This window comes from Callorhinus ursinus, unplaced genomic scaffold (genome assembly GCF_003265705.2).
Source record: "Callorhinus ursinus isolate GAN/ISIS: 27379988/994484 unplaced genomic scaffold, GSC_fseal_2.0 scaffold40, whole genome shotgun sequence".
NCBI classification, from domain to species: Eukaryota; Metazoa; Chordata; class Mammalia; order Carnivora; family Otariidae; genus Callorhinus; species Callorhinus ursinus.
This window is the reverse complement of record NW_027397102.1, coordinates 2,156,778-2,180,894: the sequence shown is the minus strand read 5'-3', so window position 1 is coordinate 2,180,894 and position 24,117 is coordinate 2,156,778. Positions and strand designations below refer to the sequence as shown.

General features: G+C 37.2%; 1 protein-coding gene across 2 annotated transcripts; it reads right to left on the bottom strand.

The window, feature by feature from the left end:
- Positions 1-16,351: 16,351 nt before the first annotated feature.
- On the bottom strand, positions 16,352-23,694 carry PBDC1 (polysaccharide biosynthesis domain containing 1). 2 transcript variants are annotated; one of them, XM_025883532.2, is made up of 6 exons: positions 23,588-23,694; positions 23,434-23,499; positions 22,150-22,209; positions 21,503-21,643; positions 20,045-20,156; positions 16,352-19,741 (listed from the first exon to the last, which is right to left on the bottom strand). In XM_025883532.2, the coding sequence occupies exons 1-6, from the start codon at positions 23,615-23,617 to the stop codon at positions 19,491-19,493; spliced, it is 660 nt and encodes a 219-aa protein (XP_025739317.1). In that variant the 5' UTR covers positions 23,618-23,694; the 3' UTR covers positions 16,352-19,490. The 2 variants fall into 2 exon arrangements, with proteins under 2 accessions (XP_025739317.1, XP_025739375.1); XM_025883590.2 differs by having other exon boundaries at positions 22,150-22,256; positions 23,588-23,607.
- Between the last annotated feature and the right edge of the window lie 423 nt (positions 23,695-24,117).

The following is a 24,117-nucleotide window of genomic DNA, read 5'->3' as shown; positions in this document are numbered from 1 at the left end:
GTGTGTACACACACACACACGGTTAATAGTCCATTGTATGTATCTATATTACTCAACCATAAAAAAGAACACAATCTTCCCATTTGCAATGATGTGGATGGAGCTACAGAGTATTATGCTAAGCAAAATAAATCAGTTAGAAAAAGACAAATACCACATGATTTCACTCATATGTGGAATTTAAGAAACAAAACAAATGATCAAAGCGAAAAAAAGAGAGGCAAACCAAGAAACAGACTCCTAAGTATAGTGAACACACTGCTGGTTACCAGAGGGTTGGTGAGTGGGGGGATGGATTAAATAGGTGTTGGGGATTAAGGTGCACTTGTTGTGATGAGCACCAGATACTGTATGTGTTGAATCACTAAATTGTACACCAGAAACAAGTATTACCCTGTATATTAGCTAACTGGAATTTATTTTTTTAATTCTATTTTATTATGTTACGTTAGTCACCATACAGTACATCATTATGTTTTGATGTAGTGTTCCATGATTCATTGTTTTCTTATAGCACCCAGTGCTCCATGCAATACATGCCCTCCTTAATACCCAACACCGGGCTAACCCATTCCCTCACCCCTGTCCCCTCCAAAACCCTCAGTTTGTTTCTCAGAGTCCATAATCTCTCATGGTTCGTCTCCCCCTCCGATTTCCCCCACCTTCATTTTTCCTTTCCTTCTCCCAATGTCCTCCATGCTATTCCTTACGTTCCACAAATAAGTGAAACCATATGATAATTGACTTTCTCTGCTTGACTTATTTCACTTAGCATAATCTCCTCCAGTCCCATCCATGTTGATCCAAAAGACTCCACCCCCAAATTACTAGAACTCATACAGCAATTCAGTAATGTGGCAGGATACAGAATCAATGCACAGGAATCAGTTGCTTTCTTGTACACTAGCAATGCAACTGTAGAAAGAGAAATTAGAGAATCGATTCCATTTACAATAGCCCCCAAATCCATAAGATACCTCAGAATAAACCTAACGAAAGAGGTAAAGGATCTATACTCTAGGAACTACAGAACATTCATGAAAGAAATTGAAGAAAACATGAAAAGATGGAAAAACATTCCATGCTCATGGATCGGAAGAATAAACATTGTTAAAATGCCTATGCTGCCCAGAGCAATCTATACCTTCAGTGCCATCCCGATCAAAATTTCAAAGTGCTAGAACAAATAATCCTAAAAGTTGTATGGAATCAGAAAAGACCTCGAATCACCAAGGAAATGTTGAAAAAGAAAAACAAAGCTGGGGGGCATCACGTTGCCTGATTTCAAGCTATATTACAAAGCCATGATCACCAAGACAGCATGGTACTGGCACAAAAACAGACATATAGACCAATGGAACAGAATAGAGAGCCCAAATATAGACCCTCAACTCTATGGTCAAATAATCTTTGACAAAGCAGGAAAAAATATGCAATGGAAAAAAGTCTCTTCAATAAACAGTGCTGGGAAAATTGGATAACTAACTGGAATTTAAATAAAAACCTTTTGAAAAAAAGTATGAACACCAGAAACAAAATCTGAATCCAAAGGACACAAGTTTGGCCCCAGAAGTGGCTACAATTATCTTGGGGAATAAGTAAAGTCTACATTATTTGATAAAATATTATTTTTAATGTATTTTTATTTTTTTTCTTTTTCAAGTTTTTATTTAAACTCTAGTTAGTTAGCATATAGTGTAATATTGGTTTCAGGAATAGAATTTAGTGATTCATCACATACATAGAACACTTGTGCTCATCACAATTGCCCTCCTTAATACCCATCACCCATTTAGCCCATCCCCTGCCTACCTCCCCTCCAGCAAGCCTCAGTTTGTTCTCTGTCTTTAAGAGTCTCTTATGGTTTGCTTCCCTCTTTTTTCCCCTTCCCCTATTTTCATCTGTTTTGTTTCTTAAATTCCACATGTGAGTGGAATCATATGCTATTTGTCTTTCTCTGACTGACTTATTTCACTTAGCATATTATACTCTAGCTCCATCTACATCATTGCATATGGCAAGATTTCATTCTTTTTATGGTTAATATTCCTCTGTGTGTGTGTGTGTGTGTGTGTGTGTGTGTGTGTGTGTGTGTGTGTAATCTTCTTTATCCATTCATCAGTTGATGGACATTTGGTCTCTCTCCATAATTTGGCTATTGTTGATAATGCTGCTATAAAGATCAGGGTGCATGTGCCCCTTCAAATCAGTATTTTTGTATCCTTTGGGTAAATATCTAGTAGTGCAATTGCTGGGTTGTAGGGTAGTTCTATTTTTAACTTTTTGAGGAAACTCTATAGTGTTTTCCAGAGTGGTTGCATTTCCACCAACAGTATAAGAGGGTTCCCCTTTTGTCACATCCTCACCAGTATTTGTTGTTTCCTGTGTGATAAAATATTATTTTGAGTAGATAATATCTACTTGAGAGTTAGTATGTCAGAGTGATCAAGAGCACAGATTCTGAAAACCCATTATCTTGGACCAAATTTTGTGTTGGTCAATTATAACATTCTAGGCACTATGATAAAAAGCACTGTGATAAACAGTTCATGAACATTGTCATTTACTTTTTAAAAATCTAGTGAAGTAAGAATTTTTAATATCCAAATGTTAAAGAGAATTAAATTGATGCTTAAAAGATTAAATTCATAGATATAAGTGACTGACTTTAAGGAAATGAGTGTCTAGAAGTGAATTAGAGTAAAAGGGTGATAACTTGAGTCATACTATGAAAGTTAGAGAAATCATAATAGCAGAGGTAAGTGATTGTATTTTGATATGAAAGATATTTTACAAAACTGATAAAATGTATATGGTATATGTCTTTCTCCATATGGCTTATTTCATTTAGCATTATACCCTCCAGGTCCATTCAAGTTGTTGGAAATGACAACATCTCATTCTATATATATATTCCATTCATGTATGCATGGACACTTTGGTAGCTTCCATATCTTTGCTATTGTAAATAATGCTGCAAAGAACATAGGGGTGTGTATATCTTTTCAAATTAGTCTTTTGTTTTCTTTGGGTAGATAGTAGTGGAATTTCTGGATTATGATAAGCACTGTGTAATGTATACAATTGTTGAGTTTTTATACCCAAAACTAATATAATACTGTATGTTAATTATACTTCAGTAAAATAGACAAAATTTAGAATTTAGTTTTGGACATGTTGAGGGTGAATGAGATACCTTGAAGCATTGTGATGATGATATCTAGAGTATAGGTGGGTATACTGGATCTCAGTAGAGAGATTTGGTTTAGAGACACTGATTTTCATGTCATCAATATACAGGTGTGTATGAGATTATCCAGGGACATGATAGTGAATGTCTGTATCCATGGTTCTTAAGAGAGGTGTGTGGTGAGTGACAGAAATATATCATGAGATTTTCCAAACTATGAACATCTGCTTCTCACTCTGCTCTTACTCTGATATGCTTCTCCCTTTGGGTGGTTATGGAATGGCGGAAGTATGTCACCAAAAGAAATAAACTCAAACCAGAAACTAAGCACATTGTGCTTGCACATGGTGTTTTTGGATGAAAATAGATTTTTTTCTGTGCTTGGTTTCCCTTGTCATTTCATCTGAGATTCATTTTTGGACCTCATCAAATACACATATGTACAAGCAGTGGCCTAGGATCCAGAAGACCTTGATCTTTTTTTTTTTCATTTACTCTTCTAATTGATTATCTATATGACATTAAGCAAGTCAACTATTTTGAACCTCATATTTCTCTCATATAAAGTTGGAGTTGTGTCTTGTGCCCTGCTTATTTCAATCTACTTCATGGATATTGTGAAGATTAAATGAGATAATGAATGCAAAAGTACTCTTTGAACTATAGAGTCCAAATGTAAGGGATTGGAATAAGTATTCTTTTAATGCCTATAACAAAGTACCCTATTTGTTCAGTTTACAAAAGCTCCTGCATCAGTAGGAATATAGAGCTACATATGATACAGGAAGTGCCTTGAAATGAATGAAGTCACCTTCATTTTGCAATTACTCCTAGCATCTTCAAGCAACCCAGGGCCAAGTGTTCATCTAAGTGAAATTTCCTGGTGCAGGATGACCATAACAAGTGTGTCTCTGCCATTAGCAATACTGTTTATAAGTCTTGGCATTCTCAGTTAGTGCAGATGGACTGTCCAGGTGACAGCCTGGATTTGAAATATTCGTAACTAAACAATAAGACTGCCTGAATATCAAAGGGCATTTGTTGAAGTTGGCCACTACAATTCCCTCTAATTTATCAAATACACAAGTAGACATTGATTGCTTTTGACAAAAAAACTTTGCAATTCAAGGTCTCTAAACAGTCATGTTTTATACACGATTAGAAAATAGTTTCAAAAATATGCCCTTACCCTTGCTATGGTATGTCTTAACTGTGGGAAATGCAGTTTTCTGTAATAAACAGTCTTCAGCTTGGCCTTTTGGCATAGAAAGCTATTCATATGAAAATATCTTTTAGGATCTGTGGATGCTCGTGACATAACACACCTTTATCAGTCTGAACTGGAAATGTATTGAATAGATGCTTGTTCTGCAGATTTTTATCTGTCCCACATTACAGTCTGCTTAATTGATTTCATCAACACACCAAAATAACCATAGTGCACAGTATGTTTTGGGCTCAAATTTCAAAATTGTTGAAATTTGTATTTGTATTTTCCATATGGCATGGGTACTCATGTGACTGAGTTTGCTTTTATTCGACTCAGGTCAATCTTTGCCTGAGTAATCTATTCTAACCTATCAAAACTGCCAGTTGGTGGTTCAGTTAATTTTTTTATTGAAGTTTAATGAACATATATTATATTGATTTCAGGTGTATAATATAATGGTTCTATACATTTCTCAGTGGTCATCACACTCAGTGTACTCTTAATTCCCTTTATCTAGAGCATCCATTCCCCACCCATCTCCCCTCTGGCTACCATCAGTTTGTTCTCTGTATTTAAGAGTCTGGGTTTTTTTTGTTTGTCTCTTTTGTTCTTTCTTTGTTAAGTTGTTTTGTTTCTTACATTCCCTGTATGAGTGAAATAATATATTGTCTTTGTCTGACTTATTTCACTTAGCATTATACCCTCTAGGTCCAGCCATGTTGCTGCAAATGGCAAGATCTCATTCATTTCTTATGGCTGAGTAATATTACAGTGTGTGTGTGTGTGTGTGTCACATCTTCTTTATTCATTCATCTATTGATGGACACTTGAGTTGCTTCCATATCTTGGCTATTGTAAATAATGTTACAATAAACATAGGGGTGCAAATATCTTTTCAAATTACTGTGTTCCTTTTCTTTGGGTAAGTACCTGGTAATGGAATGACTGAATCATACAGTAATTCTATTTTTAATTTTTTGAGGAACCTCCATACTATTTTCCAACAATGTGTGAGGGTTCCCTGTTCTCCACACCCTCACTAACATTTGTTATTTCTTATCATTTTTACTGTAGACAATCTGACAGGTGTAAGGTAATATCTCACTGTGGTTTTGATGTGCATTTACCTGATGATTAGTGATGTTGAGCATCTTTGTCTCTGTCTGTTGGCCATTTGTATGTCTTCTTTGGAAAAATGTCTATTCAAATCCTCTCTCCATTTTTTAATTGTATCATTTGTTTCAGTTAATTTCAATATTATAAAACAAGCTCTGAACTATTTCATACTAAGTTATAAATGACTTTTGAATTTTATTTTAAGATTTACTTGTTTATTTTGAGGGGGGAGGGGCAGAGGGAGATGGAGAGAGAGAATCCCAAACAGACTTCCTGCTGAGCACAAAGCCCAAGGCAGGGCTTGATCTCACACCCCCAAGATCATGACCTGAGCCGAAATCAAGAGTCGGACACTTAACCCACTGAGCCACCTAGGAGGCCCAGGAGGTTCTTTATTTTAATAGGCAATGCTTTCTAATTACAGAAATGGCCTGACAACCAAACCAAAGCCTAACATAGATTCATAGATCTTATTCAAATTATGGGTTTACTTGCTTTTTACCACTTAATCTGCTTTCCCCCAAATGCAAGGCTTGACCGAAAAAGCATCTGTTGAAGAATACATACAAAGTCAAGAGCCCAAAGACTTCTACTTCCACCTCCCTTTCCCTTGCATAGAAGAGTTCACTTCCTTTAAAAAGCCATAATAATGAGGGCTGGTACTAAGAGAAAGAATGTCAAGTTTTCTCCACCATACAATCTCAAAAGGAACAGGAGATGTATCTCCTTTTGGTGCAGTGACTGGACATTGCTAAACACAGCCCAATTAAATTACTCTCTAGTGCAGGATTATATAGCTGGGATTTATGATTTATGCCCGATGACTTCAAGCTTTATATTCTTTTGACTAAAGTATGGCCTAAACTCTGAGAGTACTGGAAGAAAAAGAGGAAGGGGAAAGAATGGGGCGGGAGTGAGGGAAAAAGAGAGAAAGAAATTCAAGGTGCCATTCTAGGACCCAGAAGTGGATTCAAAAGCTTAAATGCTAGAGGACCATAAGGCTGCTTCTCCCTTAATCCATATGCTTACTTTCAGCCCTCCCAGTCACTGTCTTGCTCTACAAACCATAATCTCAATTCTTTTTCCTCTAGCTTTCCCTGGCCTTGGGGAATGTTCTGATCCAGGTAACAGTAATAACAACAAGTGATATGGAACAAAAAGAACTTTCAATCCCACTATTTAAAAAGATGGAGAATTGACGCAGGAAAAGAGGATCCCAATACAGTATGTTTTTTTTTTATGGAAGGAGAGAATAGGTAATAGTTAAAGCAAAGGAATGATCAGGTTGGAAGTCTGATCACTAACTTTAACCATCCATAAACAATGCACAAACAAAAGCAGATAGAGATGATGATAGATAGATGGACAGATAGATGATTGATAGATAGATGATAGACCATGAAGATTTTTCATTATCCATGCAGATTTAGTAAATGGACAGTTTCAATAAGAACAAATGGTATATTGAACTTTCAATAAAACCTTTATAGTGTTGAAAAACTGTAGTTTCACTTGAATTTAAACATTATATTTATCTTTCTTTCATTGGAAATATCTCTCAAGTGTTCTAAAATTATTTTTTAAAGCCTTATTGTATCTTACTGAAATTCTTATATATCTTAAGGCACTGATTGCTATTAATGTATAAGCTAATTATTCTATTTTTCAATTTATGCCATATATTTGTATGAAGAAAGAAGTGAAAAAAAAGACACTTGCTTTTATTTCTTGAACGGATATGTGTGATACAGATAGGTAATGCTAAATCTAAGCTTATTGGTTATATAATACACCAATCCTTTTCTAAAAAGAGAAAAAAAATTTTAAGATTTTATTTGTTTGTCAGAGAGAGAGAGCGCGCACAAGCAGGAGGAGCAGCAGAGGGAGAGGGAGAGGGAGAAGCAGGCTCCCCACTGAGTAGGGAGCCCAATGCAGGGCTCCATCCCAGGACCCAGGCAGCTGCTTAACCAACTGAGCCACAAAGGCATCCCTAAAAAGAGAAAGTTTAAGGAGAGGAAGAAGTGCCTTTAAGAATCTAAAAGGAATCTGAACCAGAAATTAAACCTGAGTTCTGGCCTAATCATTTGCTGGCATGCCACCATAGATAAATCATATAACCTCCCTGATCTCTAGTTTCTTCATATGTGTTTTTCCTTTCCTACTTCAGAAGGTTATTTTTCTAAGTTTAATTTATAATGGGTACATACAAGCATGGTTTGAAAACTATAAAATATCTTACAAGGAAAAGCAAAGTAATATTACTATTGAGGTTAGAGGTGAGAAAGTAAAAAAATTAGCTTGAACTAAGAAGATAAAAACCTGTACTGCCATTCATCATGCTAGTATAAGAGACACAGATAAAGAAGTTACTAAGAAACAATTTTCTTTCAAGGCTACAGTGAAACTGAAAAGTTTCATAACAACTTCTCCTTGAGTGACTACTGCTTTCTTACTCACCAAGGAACGTTGTCCTTTAAAATCACAGACCATCAGAAATTTTGTTTGAAATTATATCAGAAAGAATAAAACATCCATCTCTTCCTGAAGAATCTAAGTTACTTTGACCCAAAAAAGCAGCTTCAAAATACAAACCAAGTACAGAGATTCAGATAAGGAGTTTCAGAACAAAATATTATGCATCTATCTTACCTTTGTAGTTTCCAAGAAAACAAAACCCTTGGTTGACTTTTGCATGCCAGGACCTGATGTTGACCCTTTTAAACACAACCTTACTTTGCTATGAGGCTAACAAGACATGACTTCATTTGTATTTAATTTTAAATTTCACCTAAACTCCTTATTTCCTCCAAATCCTATAATAATTCCATTTTTCTTTGTAAAAATGCTCCATGATTTCCCTGATATGCAGTCTTTCTCCTTGCAATGGTTCAATAATCCTAACTTTGTCAAACTGTTTGTCCCTGATGGTCCTATGATGATTGGGCTAAGTCAGAAGTAAGACATGATGATAGAAGAAACAAATGATACTATAGGCAGAATAAATAACTGCTTACATCCTCAAGATCACCTTATAGTACAAGATATAGTCGAAGCTGAAGCTTTTTTTTCCTTTTTTTTAATTAATCTCAATTAGTCAACATATAGTACATCATTAGTTTTTTTATTTTATTTTATTATGTTATATTAATCACCATACGTTACATCATTAGGTTTTTTTTTTTTAAGATTTTTTATTTATTTATTTGACAGAGAGAAACACAGCAAGAGAGAGAACACAAGCAGGGGGAGTGGGAGAGGGAGAAGCAGACTCCCCGCTGAACAGGGAGCCCGATGAGGGGCTCGATCCCAGGACCCTGAGATCATGACCTGAGCCGAAGGCAGATGCCTAATGACTGAGCCACCCAGGCACCACATATCATTAGTTTTTGATGTTCCATGATTCATTGTTTGTGTATAACACCCAGTCCTCCATTCAGTACATGCCCTCTTTAATACCCATCACCAGGCTAACCCAACTCCCCACCCCCTCCCCTCTAGAACCCTCAGTTTCTTTCTCAGAGTCCATAGTCTCTCATGGTTCATCACCCCCTCTGATTTGCCCCCCTTCATTTTTCCCTTCCTATTATCTTCTTCTTTTTTCTTTAACATATAATGTATTATTTGTTTCAGAGGTACAGGTCTGTGATTCAACAGTCTCGCACAATTCACAGAGCTCACCATAGCACATACCCTCCCCAATGTCTATCACCCAGCCACCCCATCCCTCCCACCCCCCACCACTCCAGCAACCCTCAGTTTGTTTCCTGAGATTAAGAATTCCTCATATCAGTGACACCATATGATACATGTAGTTTTTGATATAGTGTTCAGTGATTCATTAGTTGTGTATAACACCCAATGCTCATCATATCACATGCCCTCTTAATAGCCATCACCCAGTTACCCCTTATCCCCCACCCCCCTCCCTTCTGTAACCCTTAGTTTGTTTCCCAGAGTCCAGAGTCTCTCATGGTTTGTCTCCCATTTCATCACATTCTTGTTACAGGCCATAAAAAGAAGGAAAGACAGAAGGCAGAAAAGGAGTGGAAGGGACTCCAGCAGATGAATTAGCTTTCTTTGATCAACTTTCCTATAAGATCCACAAAACAAACTTAAGGTTGCCTCCTATTAACCAGAACTTAGTCAGATGTCTAAACTTAGCTACAAGAGAGGTTGGCAAATATAGTCCTTTAATCCAAGCATCAATATGTAAAGCTAAAATTTGGAGTCCTTCTATTAAAAAGAAGGGGATGGGGTGACCAGGTGATGGGTATTAAGGAGGGCACGTGTTGGGATGAGCACTGGGTGTTATACACAACTAATGAATCGTTGAACACTACAACAAAAACTTATGATGTACTATATGTTGGCTAACTGAATATAATGAAAGTTTTTAAAAAGAAGGGGAGAAGTAACACTGAGTGAGCAACTAGCAGGCTCAGCCACATGCAGGACCACTGTGTATAGTTGTGCTGGCTTATGCAGTGCATGACTCCATTAACATAGACTAAAATGTGAATGCCATCACCTGGAGTTAACTGTTCAATGTGGAGGCCTCATCCATATAGTATAGATGTAATTTGGAAGCCATATGAATGAGAAAGAAGTGAAAGGTGAAAAGAGAAGAGGAATAAGTGAGAGAAGTTGCCAAAATTTTAAACCAGAATGATAAGAGAAAAAATGGTTATGACCAAAAAAATATGAATTCAGAGGTGGCACAGGTTAGGGAAGAGATACTATTCTTTTTAAAAGGAGACTAATATGAGTCAAAGGCCTCCTATATGGAATACACATTTTTTATAGATCTGGACTCTTATTCATAGTCATATTTCACTTTGTAAAGGTGATCTGATAAACCTAGCGTTATGACTGCAACTACCTGTAGAAAAGTAGACATTTGTCTAGTGGATCTTGTTCATGAGTTGGCTTCTCAACTCCTATTGCCCAGTGTACAATGGCCTTTCAAAGTGTGGAATTATTTGGACCATAATTTTTCTTTTCTAACATGCCCCTGTCTGGATGGGTAGAATAACACTGGAAAAATTTTGGATCTTACTTCAATCGGATTATTTAGTGTTTCAGCTATGCTCCCAGTGTATTGGAATTACACCTGATATATAGTAGCTATTTTATTTGCTAATTTTTTCAAAAATATTAAGATCTTCATATAAAGAAGTTGCTACGGCCAATGTCCAAGAGGTTACTGCCTGTGTTCTCCTCTAGGACTTTTATGGTTTCAGGTCTCACATTTAGGTCTTTAATCCATTCTGAATTTATTTTTGTTTATGCTGTAAGAAAATGGTCCAGTTTCATTCTTTTGCATGTTGCTGTCCAGGTTTCCCAACAATATTTGTTGAAGAAATTTTTCCTGTTGGATATTCTTTCCTGCATTGGAGAACAGTAAGGAGGTTCCTCAAAAAATTAAAAGTAGACCTACCCTATTGATCCAGCAACTGCACTACTAGGTATTTACCCAAAGAATACAAAAATACTAATTCAAAGGGATACATACACCCTGATGTTTATAGCAGCATTTCCTACAATAGCAAATTGTGGAAATAGCCCGTGTCCATCAACTGATGAATGGATAAAAAAGATGTGGTGTGTATATATATATACAACGGACTATTAGCCATAAAAAAGAATGAGATCTTGCCATTTGCAAGGACATGGATAGAGGTAAAGAGTATTATGCTAAGTGAAATAATCAGAGAAAGGCAAATATCATATGATTTCACCCATAAATGGAATTCAAGAAACAAAGCCAATAAGCAAGGCGGAAAAAAAAAGAGAGAGAGAGAGAGGAGCAAATCAAGAAACAGACTCAACTATAGAGAACAAACTGATGGTTACCAGAAGGGAGGTGGGTGGGGAATGGGTTAAACAGGTGGTGGGGATTAAGGAGTGCCCTTGTGATGAGCACTGGGTGATGTATGGAAGTGTGGAATCATTATATTGTGTGTCTGAAACTAATATTACACTGTATGTTAACTAACTGGAATTTAAATAAAAACCTAAAAAAATTCTTTAAAAAGGGATCATACTATATGCTAGCCAGATATTGATCTAGGTGCTAGGCAAACAACAGCAAACAAAACAATCTTCCTGTCCTCCAGGGTAGGGGTGGAGGGGACAGTGATGAGTTATAGTGAAAATTACAGTAAGGATAGGGAGTGCCAAGGGAGTTGTTATTTTAAATAAAGAAGTCAGGAAAGACCTCTCTATTAAGGTGATATTTAAGTAGAGATCTTTGAGAAGTGAATGAATATCATATGAATATCTGTGGGAAAGCTTTCCAGGCAGAGGGAACATCAAGTCTAAAGGCACTTGAGGCTGAAGGTAGAAGGTAGAAGCAGGAGAATTGAGTCAGAGATGAAAGTGGCAGGGATCTTGAAGAGAATGATTATCCTTTAAGTCATGATAAAGACAAAAATAAACACATGAACAAATGAACAAATAAATAAGTGGATGATAAAATGAGCTCCAAGATTAGATGAAATATTTCAAACTTGTTTGAATAAATTATAACTTTTTTGGTAATGATGGAACATTTTCTTAAAGAAAGGAAGCTATTTCTTTTTATCATATGCAATTCAAATAATTCTTTAATAATTGCACATATTAATCCATTCTCTCTCTCTTATACTGTGCTGGACTAATTTAGAACAGATTAAATTTAAGAGTACCAGATTTCAAAGCTGAGGCTCAAGTACATTCCGTGTGAATTTGTAATGTTTATTGTCTGACATATAAACACTTCCCTACCTAAAATCTAAACCAAACTGTCACTTCTGTGATTTGCTCATCTAACCTACACCAGATTTAAAGTCCTAAACTTATTGCAGATTATAAGGAAATTAACAGCCTCTCTGTGCCCAGAAGGGATGGATTTCTTTTTAATTAAAAATAAATAATGTAGAGGCACCTGGGTGGCTCAGTCAGTTAAGCGTCTGACTCTTGATATCAGTTTAGGTCTTGATCTCAGGGTGGTGAGTTCAAGCCCCATGCTGGGCTCCACGCTGGGCATGGAGCCTACTTAAAATATTTTAAAAAATAATAATAAAATAAAAAGTAGATTCTATTGTCTAAATTTAAAACACAATAGTGAGTGACATGTTTTTATTCCAAAACAGGCCATTTTAATCATGTAAAAGAAATAATGAAGAGTCCATAAAGAAGCTTGTTATTTCAGACCATACTGGCACAGTGTCCAAGAACATGGACTCAAGAAGTCAACTGTACAATTAGGAATTCACTGAGCACCAGAGTCACAGATTGGGAATCACTTTCTATAACTTGAGAAGTGAATAAACTGAAATTAATGAATATGTGTAGGAGACAAGAATAACTATTCACCTGCTGTGACAGAGACTGGCTAGGTGGTCAGTAAAAACTTTTTCTTTCTTTTAAGATTTTATTTATTTATTTGACCGAGAGAGAGAGAGCACAAGCAGGGGGAGCAAGCTTTTTCCTTCTTCCTCATCTTTCCAGACACACATCTAGAATAAATTTCCCACCCTCTTTTGCAATTCAGTGGCAGGGACTGAATTCCATTTGACAAGATATGAGTAAAAGATGTGTATCATTTCTAAGAGAGGCCAGTGAAAATTAATAAACAATCTTTCATGGGGTTTTCCCTTCCTGGGCAATGTTGGCAGTAAGTAATGAGTAATTAAACATTTATTCTTTGTGGGTTCTGATTTCCATGTCTTAAATGAGCACAGATTTGTTTTTTAATCACAAAATGCAAGGATTAGGTTGAACCAATTAATCCAGAATAAGTACTTAATATTTACTCAATATTGCACATTGTTTAATCTTCCTTGAGCAGTTGTCATCATATGACTACCCAGAAATTAAAATAAACTTCCAATATCTAGCCACTACTTGCTAAATTACATCTAAACTCCTTAACTTGGGACTCAAAATCTCTTCAAGTCTAAATTTCCTAATGTGTAAAACGGAGTTAATAATGCCTATATGTTAGGGATAAGATGTAAGACATCTAGCTCAGTATCTAGGGCTCATTATTAGTGCCCAGAGTGAATCAAATACATATTTTCAACCTCATCTACCAATTCTCTTGTACACACATATATCCTCTTAGTCATATTTCAGTCAACCTATTCCTTAAATATACTCTAAAGGACTATCTCCTGAGTATCATTTGTAGTATGCACTTTTAAGTTTTGCTATATAATTGAATATCAGTTAAAAATATTATTATTGCAATTATATAAGAAAATGTCCATTTTTTAAAGATGCACAATAAAATATATAGGAGTAAAATAATATGATGTCTGAGATTTGTTTTAAAATGCTTCAATAAAGAAAAAAGGATAAATAAAACAAATGTGGCAAAATGTTGATAACTAATCTGGGTAACAGATATTTAGGGGTTCATTATATTATTTCTACTTTTGCATATGTTTAAAATGTTCATAATAAAAAAGATAATTTAAGATGTGAGATTGGCAGGTAAGCAAGAGTCCTTAGAGGTCATGATTTCATACAGGATGAAGAGGCAATCAACTTTTTACAATCAACTGATTACAATTACAGGGGCTGGAGGCAGAAAGAATTCCCTTGTTTATCTTCCCCAAACCAAATGATAGCAAGTAGGCCTTAGTAACTTTGTGGAAGAAAAATGATCTTAAGATTATATGCAAACAATGAATCATGGAACACTACATTAAAAACTAATGATGTATGGTGATTAACATAACATACTAAAATAAAATTAAAAAAATAAACTACTGGAAGCTGGGAAAAAAAAGACTGACCAACTTTTTAGAAGCCTTGTTTTCTTTAATAAAAAGGCAAAAACTTGGAAATTTTAAATTATTGTGATTTTGATTTTAAACATCATCCAAATTCTCAGAATTGTGTAAGTTTGGCCAGATATTAGTGTAAACAGAAAGGATATCAGAAGAATCCTAAATTATGGAGAAGCATGATGAATATTTTAAAACTGTTTTCTAGAGGAAAGCATCCTGTGCAGGGTATATCTAGGACAAAGGGAACCTTATGGAATGATGTCTTGGTGGGTGTTCTTAGTGCAAAAGAAAGGACAGTAAGTAAATTAATAAACAATTTTTTACATATATAGAGGATTTTCAACTGGGCAAAGCACACCATTTAATGCCTTGTTTTTTCACCAGAAAAAAAATGAAATTTTTGAGTTAGACTTCTGAGATACCTTCTAGTTGCAAAAGCCTATTCTTCTCTAAGTTAAGGCATTTTTTATTTCCCTTATGCTCTTTTCAATGTAAAGACCAACGAGTAATATCTATTAGAGCTTCCAGTGATTTATCCTGAAAAATCTGTATGAATTTCAGAAGGACAAAGTAAAACCTTAAAAAAAACACCTTGCAAAACACTTGAGAGAAATGTATCAGCCAAATCTCAGTTCATAAGAAAGGTGAAGAAATTAAATTTAAAATGTAATTTTTAAACTGAACATTACAGTGATACACTATAATGATTATACTGTAATGATTTTTAAACAAGTCTGAGTTGCATATGCAACAAGGAATCTCTTGCAGAGATAAGAAGGAAAAAGGCAGAGAAATTACAGATATTTGAGGAGCTTAAACTAGCTCAGTACATCACTCCACACTAGAATGCTTACCTTTGATTATTAAATACTTTGATTCCTTACTCAAATTATTTGTCTCTATTCTAGAAAGAAGCTGAATCTAGAGTGGGATTTTGGAAAAACAATAAGATTCACAACCAAAAGATATGGATCTGAATCCCAATACCACCACTTATGTGATGGAGGCCAAATTACTTTATAATTCAATATCAATTTTTTTTAAGTAAGCTTTACACCCAATGTGGGGCTTGAACTCATAGCTGTGAGATCAAAAGTTGCATGCTCCACTTACTGAGTCAGCTAGGTGCCCCAATTCAATCTCAATTTTTATAAAATGAAAATATACTGACTTAAAGAAAATACAATAAATATGATATATATATTTTAAAGATTTATTTATTTTAGAGAGAGTGTGTGTGAGTGGGGGGAAGGGCAGAGGGAGAGAGAGAATCCCCAAGCAGACTCCCCACTGAGTGCAGATCCAGACTTGGGGCTCAATCCCAGGACCCTGAGATCATGACCTGATGGAACTCAAGTCAGCCACTTAACCGACTGAGCCACCCAGGTGCCCTGAAAATGCAGTTTATATTGAGGAAATCAGAGAAAGCCTGAGTAGGGAAAATTTAAAGCTAGCCAGTCATATAAATGGTCATCATGTAAAAGTAGTACAGTTCAGGAGACCAACATCATGTTGACATCTGTAAAGCTTCTATTAATTCTAGAGATAAAAACATGTAGGCATGGGAAAATGGCCATTCACAAAACATACATACATGCCTTAATTGTGAATCATCTATTAAGATATTGACTACTTTTTTAAGATATTTTATTTATTTATTTGAGAGCAACAGAAATAGCAAGAGAGCACAGCAGGAAGGAGGGGAAGAAGCAGACTCCCCGCTGAGCAGTGAGCCTGATGCGGGGCTGGATCCCAGGACCCTGCCAAAAGCAGACACTTAACAGACTGAGCCACCCAGGTGCCCCTAAGATATTGATTATCTGAATAAAAATATGTATGAAAGTAATTGTGGTGTACCAAGGTGGGATAGTGAGGATCATTCACATTGTGTGCAAGCAAAAAAGAGTTGTATTATCTGTAGAAAATTTAAAAACAGCAATAAAACCAACAAAAATCTGGTCTGTTTGAATTATCACCATGCTCTGGAAATTTTAAACAACATCAATGATAAAATACACTTTTTCAGAAAAATATTTTGTCTAAGGTCCAAACAATTGATGAAGTTACTGTTGCGTTTTATTAATATATATGTAAGCTTCAAATGAGCACATACTCATTACTAAGCACTATATCGTTACCATTAAGCAAATTCAGAGAATTCCCAATTATATTAATGGCACCTCACACACACAGACTCAGCTACAGGAATGGCTTAGAAGAGTAAGTTCAAAATGGTTTAGAATCACTGAAGCTTGTTTTGGGTGCAGTTCATGTTTCAATCATCTGGTCCAACATCTTTGTTTCAAAATAATTACAGTGCAGTGAATGTCTCTACTTTTGAAGCAGGGCTCAGTATGCCTTTTTTATTAGTTTCCTATTGCTGTTGTAACAAATTACCACAAATTCAGTGGCCTAAAACTTTAAAATGACTGCAATTTTCCCTTCTGTAAATGCCAAAATTAGTCTGTGCCCTTTCCCTGCCTCCAGAAGTTGTCATGGAGATAAATGACTGGAATGGCACCATATTCTGAATAAATCATAGATGTTTACACACTATGTCAAGCCTGGCTTGATAACATCTCCCAAATAATTCAGAGCAAAGGCTCAAATCCCAAACTTCTGGGCCTCTAACCACAATGCTACCACCTCCTAAGGAGGACTCCCTTTCTTCTAGTTTCCAACAGCATGTTCCTTACTTCCTTTTGAGCCCCCACCTACAGCATCCTTCAAGTCCATATTACTACTGACAGCCTGTTTAAGGCAATTTATGCTTTCCCTATCATGCTCCTCAAAATCCTTCCAGTCTTCACCCACAGCCTGATTCCAAAACCACTCCCACATTTTAAGTACTTGATACAGCAGCACTCCACTTCCGGTACCAGAGTCTTGTAGCAATTTTCTACTGCTCCATAACAAATTACCACATAATTAGTAGCTTAACACAATACCCATAACTATCTCACAGTCCTGTGGGTTAAGAGTCCAGATACAGCTCAACTGGGTCCTCTACTCAGGGTCTCACAGGACCAAAATCATGGTATCAGCCAGGACTACAAGCTCGTCTGAGACTTTAAGTCCTCTTCCAAGTTCACTGGTTGTTGGTAGAATTTAGTTCCTTCCAACTATAGAGTGAAATCCCCATTTTTTTGCTGGCTGTCAGCCCGAGAGCATTCTTAGCTCCCAGAGGCTACCCTCAGGTCCTTGCCACATGGCCCGCTTGTCTCACAACACAGATTTTTGCTTCTTTAAGGCCAACAGGTGAACATTTGCAGCTGCTTGTCTCACTTAAGGACTCACCTGATTAGGCCAGACCCACCCAAGATAATGTCCCTTTTGATTAACTCAAAATTAAATGGTTAGTAACTTAAAATGAAGGAATGAAATCCCCTCGTATTCACAAGGCTTTGCCACACCAACAGGAGGGAATTATACAGAGCATGTATGCTAGGGGTGGAAATCGTGAGGCCATCTTAAGAAATCTGCCCACTCTCCCCTTTGACCTTGGATACTGTCTTGGTTTCCTGGCCTTACAATGTTGCTGAAGTGTTCCATGTTCTTATTCTCCTCCCTTTGCCCAGTTTGTATTTCCTAGTTCTTGGACAGAGATGCCTCTGGCTTTGAAGTAGTCTTTTAATGGTTTATTTCTTATTCTCCACAAAATCAGAGAGAAGTAATTAAGCCAGTTTTCTTGCTCGTGAGTAACCTGGAAAAGGCCACCACAGGCAGAATCGTATGCAGCCAGTAATCTTTATTCTTCCCCAGTCCCTCAGGCAATGTGTATGGACACATGTTCATGGATATTTAAGAATGTATGAACTAGACAAAGTCAATACAGTAAAGGAAGTTTGATTTTTAAAAATCTGTCTAGTATGAAGTATTTAACACTCCCCTACCCATTTCAAAGCGTATTTTTTGTAAAATGAAAAGTCTAACAAATGTTTTAAATATTTTTAAGAATTAGCTAAAAAGAATCCATAGAGAAACCTAGCTTTGTGCACAGTTGTTGCTGCTAGTTGTATGTATCTCTAGTTCAGCTCTTGCCTAGAAAATAATTCATCAGTTAAGTTTAACTTTTATTTTTATTCTGTGTCCACCAGGGGAAAAAAAAACCTCACTTCTCCCCCTTCTCCGCTCTGATAAATCTTTTCTTGAATGACCATGCTGTGGTTTGAGTTTTCAGAGTATTTGCTGTATGCACTATAAACATTGTGGCTTCCTCTAACTAGTTTTAGCAATCAAGGTCAGAGGGTTTATGGGGACATGCACAAACCTTTATACATCTGTAAAGATAACTGAAACATGCACTCCTAAAAGTCATCAGATGAGAAGAAACCCCTCCATCTATACAAAATCACTGGTCCATTTTTGGAGTCTGGCGAAGTATCATTTAAAAATGTTCATTTTACATTACTATGTAAATGTATGCTATTGTCCATAGCATTATAAAAGGGAAGTCACTCTACCAGGCTTTATACTTATTAATTTCTGCTAGCTTTCAGGTAACAACTTCGGTACCAGAAGAGAAGCAGGTCCTGAAGCAGGTCCAGTGTCCTGCTCTTCTAATGTGAACTGGGCTGCATTCACCGGTCTGACAGGTTCAGGCCCCAGCTCTTATCTCCACAGAGTATTCATCAAATATTTTGCCACATATATCAAAGAAAATCAGAAAGCTATACTTACTCAAATAGCAGGAATTAACTGTTACATAGGAACTTCTAATCCCCAAACCATATACACAGCTTAACAGGCCTGAGGAAACTTCACTGCAGGAAACAATAATAAGCATTTAAAAACAGGCATAAATCACTTTATATTAAGACATGACAAAGAGATTATATACCTGAAAAAAACCTGAAGTGTCAAATAATTTGAAATATCTTTTAAAAGTCAATTACAGATATAGTCCTAAGAACCAAAAGAAATTTATTCATAAAATTTCTTACTTGACCAGTGGTGAGAACCAAGAAACACTATACCAAGAAATGCTCAACTAAGACCCCACTAATAGTCTTTAAGCTGGCTCATACAAGAGAACAACTGGAGTAGCTCATGATTATTAGCTAGAAAGAATGTCCTTCTGTATGTCTTTCAATTGCACAAGGACATACATTTAACCACTAGGGTCTGTGCAAGTAGCATCATAGTATCTATAGACTTAGCTGAGTCACAGCTTCCAGAGTGCTATTCCTTGTCTACCTTACATAGCTGTTTCACCACTCCTGCTGATTTCTTTGTTGGCTCCTTGTTCTTTTTCTTCTCCTTTATTGGTTTTTGCTTTTTCTCTTTCTCTTTTGGCTCCTTTCTCTTCTGCCCGTCCACTGTCAGTTCCTTCCTCTCTTCCATGGTTGCCTTCTTTCTCTTCTTCGTCATGAACACTGGTGTAAACTGCTTTGTTATAGCCTTCCCGGTTCCGAGCAATTTCAATGGCAAAAAATTGTATCCTGGGGGCTGAAAGGTGAATAGAATTGATCATTGTCCTAGTCACAGTTACTTCTCTAAACCTACGGAAAACTGAACTAACAGTCAAAGCATTCCAGTACAGTCATAAACTTCACAGATGTGGAATTCTAATCTTGTTAAATGAGGCTGAAAATACTTAACCAGCTTATCCCACACTCAACAAACAGTAACATGATCTTTAAATATGTAACAAATAAAATGACCCCCAAACTATTCAGGTCACAAATCCATCCATAAAACCAGATCCCTCACTCTCCTTATACAGAAACCATCCAGAGGCAAGAATCTCACCAAAGATGGTGTTTTCCTCGGTGTAGCCCTGGGAACAATCCAGTCGCAGCAAAGTACCATAGTTGAAGTCTTCTACAATCCCATCAAACTTCAAGCAGAATGGCCTCCACTTCTATAAAGGCAAAAAAGATGCCTTAGCTGACAAATGCAGGAGGCTGGTGAAGTCAGGCCAGGAGAAGGGTTTCCACTTCCTCAGTAAGGAAAACTCCCATAGTGAAAGAGACTAGGACTGAGTTGATTTCGACTTTCAGTAGCATTAAGTTTCCATGCTATCTATTGTCTTTAGACTGGTACTTCCCAACATGAACAATATTTTACCTTGACAAAATATTTAAATCCTCGACTGCAGAATTAAAATTGGATTTCTTAAATGTATTCATTTTTGCTTTTACGTTATGGTTAACTCAGCCCAAAATAGTTATTCACCCCCACTGAAGCACAAATGAGACAAAGGCAGCAGGAATGTGGCCACAAAGTCACAGTTAAATTTTAAGAAAGAAGTCCGCTCCCTGCTCCTTGGGAGCCTGCTTCTCCCTCTGCCTTTCTCTCTCTCTGCCTCTCTCTCCGTCTCTCATGAATAAATAAATAAAAATCTTAAAAAAAAAAAGAAGTCCATTGCTAGAGGTACTTTTCCAAAGATCAGTAACTAACAGTCAACAGTAACAATGTTAAAAGTTTACATACATCATAAACCAAGTAACAATGTTAAAAGTTTACATATATGGTAAACCAAGGACCTACTCTGAGAAATCTTTTCCCCACTATAAGAGTTTTAGCACACTGTAAAAGTAGGATAATCAGATAAGCAATGGGAAACCTAAGTTCTCCTATTATCCATGGCCTATGATAATGTGAACCTAAATCCGGAGAATTCAAACACCTCCCTGTATCCTATTTGCCAGTTCTCCATCCAAACCTTTTTTTTTTTTTTCCAATTTGCCAATTCTCCATCCAAGCTAAACTACTAACATAAGAAAATTTGCTCCTTCTCCCCTGAAAGGGCTGGGTAGGAAGGGATGAAATGTCCAAGTCAAAGAAAAGAAAAAACAGATCCCATGAACATAAAAAACTCATAAACCAGAAAAATATTTATTTCATAACATAACTTACTTATTAGTTGATTATAACTACATAAAAGCCCTGGTTCTTTACATATTTCCTTAAAACATACTAAAAAAAGTTTAATTGTATAAAATTTTTTTAAGATTTTATTTATTTATTTGACAGCGACGAGAGAGACAGAGAGAGAGAGAACACAAGCAGGGGGAGTGGGAGAGGGAGAAGCAGGCCTCCTGCTGAGCAGGGAGCCCGATGTGGGGCTCAATCCCAGGACCCTGGGATCATGACCCGAGCCAAAGGCAGATGCTTAACAACTGAGCCACCCAGGTGCCCCTAAAAATGTTTCCACAATCAATAATTGTTGGTCAGATGCTTGGCAATATTTGAGAGAATTCTTACCTCTTTAGCTGATTCTGATTTGAGCTCTTCTGGATCCAATACATCTATCCTGAGTTTCTCAAAATTTTCCCGAAACTCTGAATAGATTTGGTCATCCACTTTGGTGAGTTTCAGGAACTGTGGGTCAACTGATGAAATCAGCTGCCAGACACAAGACAACACACAGATACTAGTCTCTAATTTACTACACTTCTATCCCCCCTTCCCCAGAAAATATTTATGGTTCTAAGGGCAGAAGAGTTATTAGGAAGTACAGACAGACGAGGTCCCAGATGAAATCATGACACAGTTTTCAAGGGCCATAACATACTACTGTCCCTGCCACCAGTTCAAACCCTTTTGGTCCTAGTACCGCCTGGCTATTGCCCTCTGTGAATTAATTGTTCATTCAGTCATCAAACATTTATTAATTGCCTACTATGTAATCATTTTGCCAGTTAGCAGAACACTGGGCAAAGAAGTACAACTCCTCTTTGTCAAAACAAAATTCACTGCCACCCCCTCGTTCTCTGTGGGTAAAATCTTACAGTAATAAAAATTATCTCCAAAATACATATGCTTAACTTGCTGAGAATAGTGATTAGCAAAGAACCATACCCTACAATTACATGCTTAATTCTGCTTAATAATGAAGACAGACAACTCACCTTGTAGTAGACTTCAGCATGCTGCATTGCTTTCATGGCCCAAGCCATCTCAATATCAGGCTGCAAAGGAGTGAAGAATGCCAGGTCAGAATCTCCCAATCCTGCTACTAGAGAACAAATTAAGGAATTTTGTGGAGGTCTAGGTAATGTCAGTAACACTACCAAACTTGGTGTTACTGTCAAAGGATAAAAACTGGACTAACGGGTTTGGAAAATAGAAAACTTTTGTCCTTATGAAGGAAACTACCCACCAAAAGGAGCTGCCTACACAGTCTAGTCAACAGCATAAGCCACTGGCTCTTTGTCCAGCAGCTAGTGAAAGTGTGGGAGACTACATAAAGCAGTAGATAGATTGCCTTCTGAGGACTGAATTAAGCCACTGTAAAACTGATACAATATACTCACATATATCAATTAGTTGCTGGGAGAATAAAGATAATGGAAGTGAAATACCCTTTACTTTTGATAGTGTAACATGTTATAATCATCATTTGTGTTTATAAGATAATCAATTTCCCATCCATAACACTTAAAATTGAATCACTATTGTGAAGCAGGCTAGATTATAAATAAGCCTTACCAAATACCTACCACCTGTTCCATTAAAACCTCCCACTCCAGCTAGATGGATCTACTTCACTGACCCCAGCAAAGTCATTTGCATTTTTACCTCCATGCCTTACACCATGTCCTTTGTCCATCTATACTCTGAGGATCCAGTTAGAGATTCACTTTCTCAGTGAAGTCGTCCTCTACTGTCTCAGTTCTTAGGGGTTTCTTCTTCGGCTAAACTCCTTTGGATCTTACACCCTAATCTAACAAACATCAATCACATTTTTATTTGAGTGTTATTACTATTTCTCATGTCCCTGGGTCTTGTACCTCAAAAATATCATATGCTTTCTTCTTAAGAATCTAAACAAGACATACCATAATTTGGTGCCTCTTTACTGCATAATGAAATCACTCACTTTAAAAAATATTAATTTCTGACTCTCACCGCCCCCCCCCGATATTTTTATTTAATCAGTATAGATTGCGACCTGGACAATGGAAGGTATAAAAGCTTCTCAGGTGGTTCTAGTGCAGCAAAGTTTGGGAACTACTTCCACCGGCATTTGTCCTGGGTTTGAGGACCAAAAAGGTTTAGAATGAATGAAAAAGCACGGTTTCTGTCGGGTATGGAGTGGGTTCACAGAGGATATCAGCGGATTACAATTTCGTGGCAGGCCCTGCACACATAGCAGTCTAGCTGAGAGAGAGCTGGGGGTGAGTCATACTCACATCATTGCCATAAGACTCGGCTGGGAGAGAAAGAGCATGTGCCACAGACACCAGGTCCCCGGAAACCTGGGAAGGGAACAAAGGGGTGAGACGGTGTTCAAAGCTCGACCCGGCTCGACTTCCCCACTCACCCGACCCCAGAGTAGCGACTCACCGGTTCAACAGTTCCACTAGTCGTCTCCATGTTGCACCCCACAAAGCAACCGCCGGTTTCCCGGAAATGACTATTTGCGAGCTCTGCCTGAGCTGATTGGAAAGGGAGGGCCGAATAAGAGAGGCTTTCTTTCTGGATGCGCCTGCGCGCAACCTTCGTCGCCTGGAGGCGGTTGTCCCTCGCCCCTCCTTATCCGCCCTGCGCTTGCGCAAAGGTGTTGCGCTGCTGCACAGTCTGGGATACTTTGGACGTCACAGGTGGTTAAATGCTCATTAATAGCGGTGGTGATCATGCGAAAGCCTGAGTTAAAGCTTTCGCGTGCCCACTGCGCTGAGTGCCCAGCAGAGATTCGGATTCACGCTCTCCGTTTGTGCAAGCAGGCTTGTACACCAATACACACACACACACCCCAATACTCCAAGTAGGGAGTAAATCACAAACGAGGATGGTGCTAAGCAATGGAGTAGATGGATGAAGAATTTAGTCCCTGTTTTGGAAGAAATACGTACAGCGAGATAGCATATAAAGTA

What these genes read in the sequence shown, in the direction of transcription:
- PBDC1 (XM_025883532.2), bottom strand. Translation starts at nt 23,617, where the DNA reads ATGGAGACGACTAGTGGAACTGTTGAACCG. An exon ending in CTAGTGGAACTGTTGAACCG is followed by an intron (nt 23,500 to 23,587) that starts GTGAGTCGCTAC and finishes TTCCCTTCCCAG; the next exon opens with GTTTCCGGGGACCTGGTGTC. An exon ending in ATGCTGAAGTCTACTACAAG is followed by an intron (nt 21,644 to 22,149) that starts GTGAGTTGTCTG and finishes TGTGTCTGGCAG; the next exon opens with CTGATTTCATCAGTTGACCC.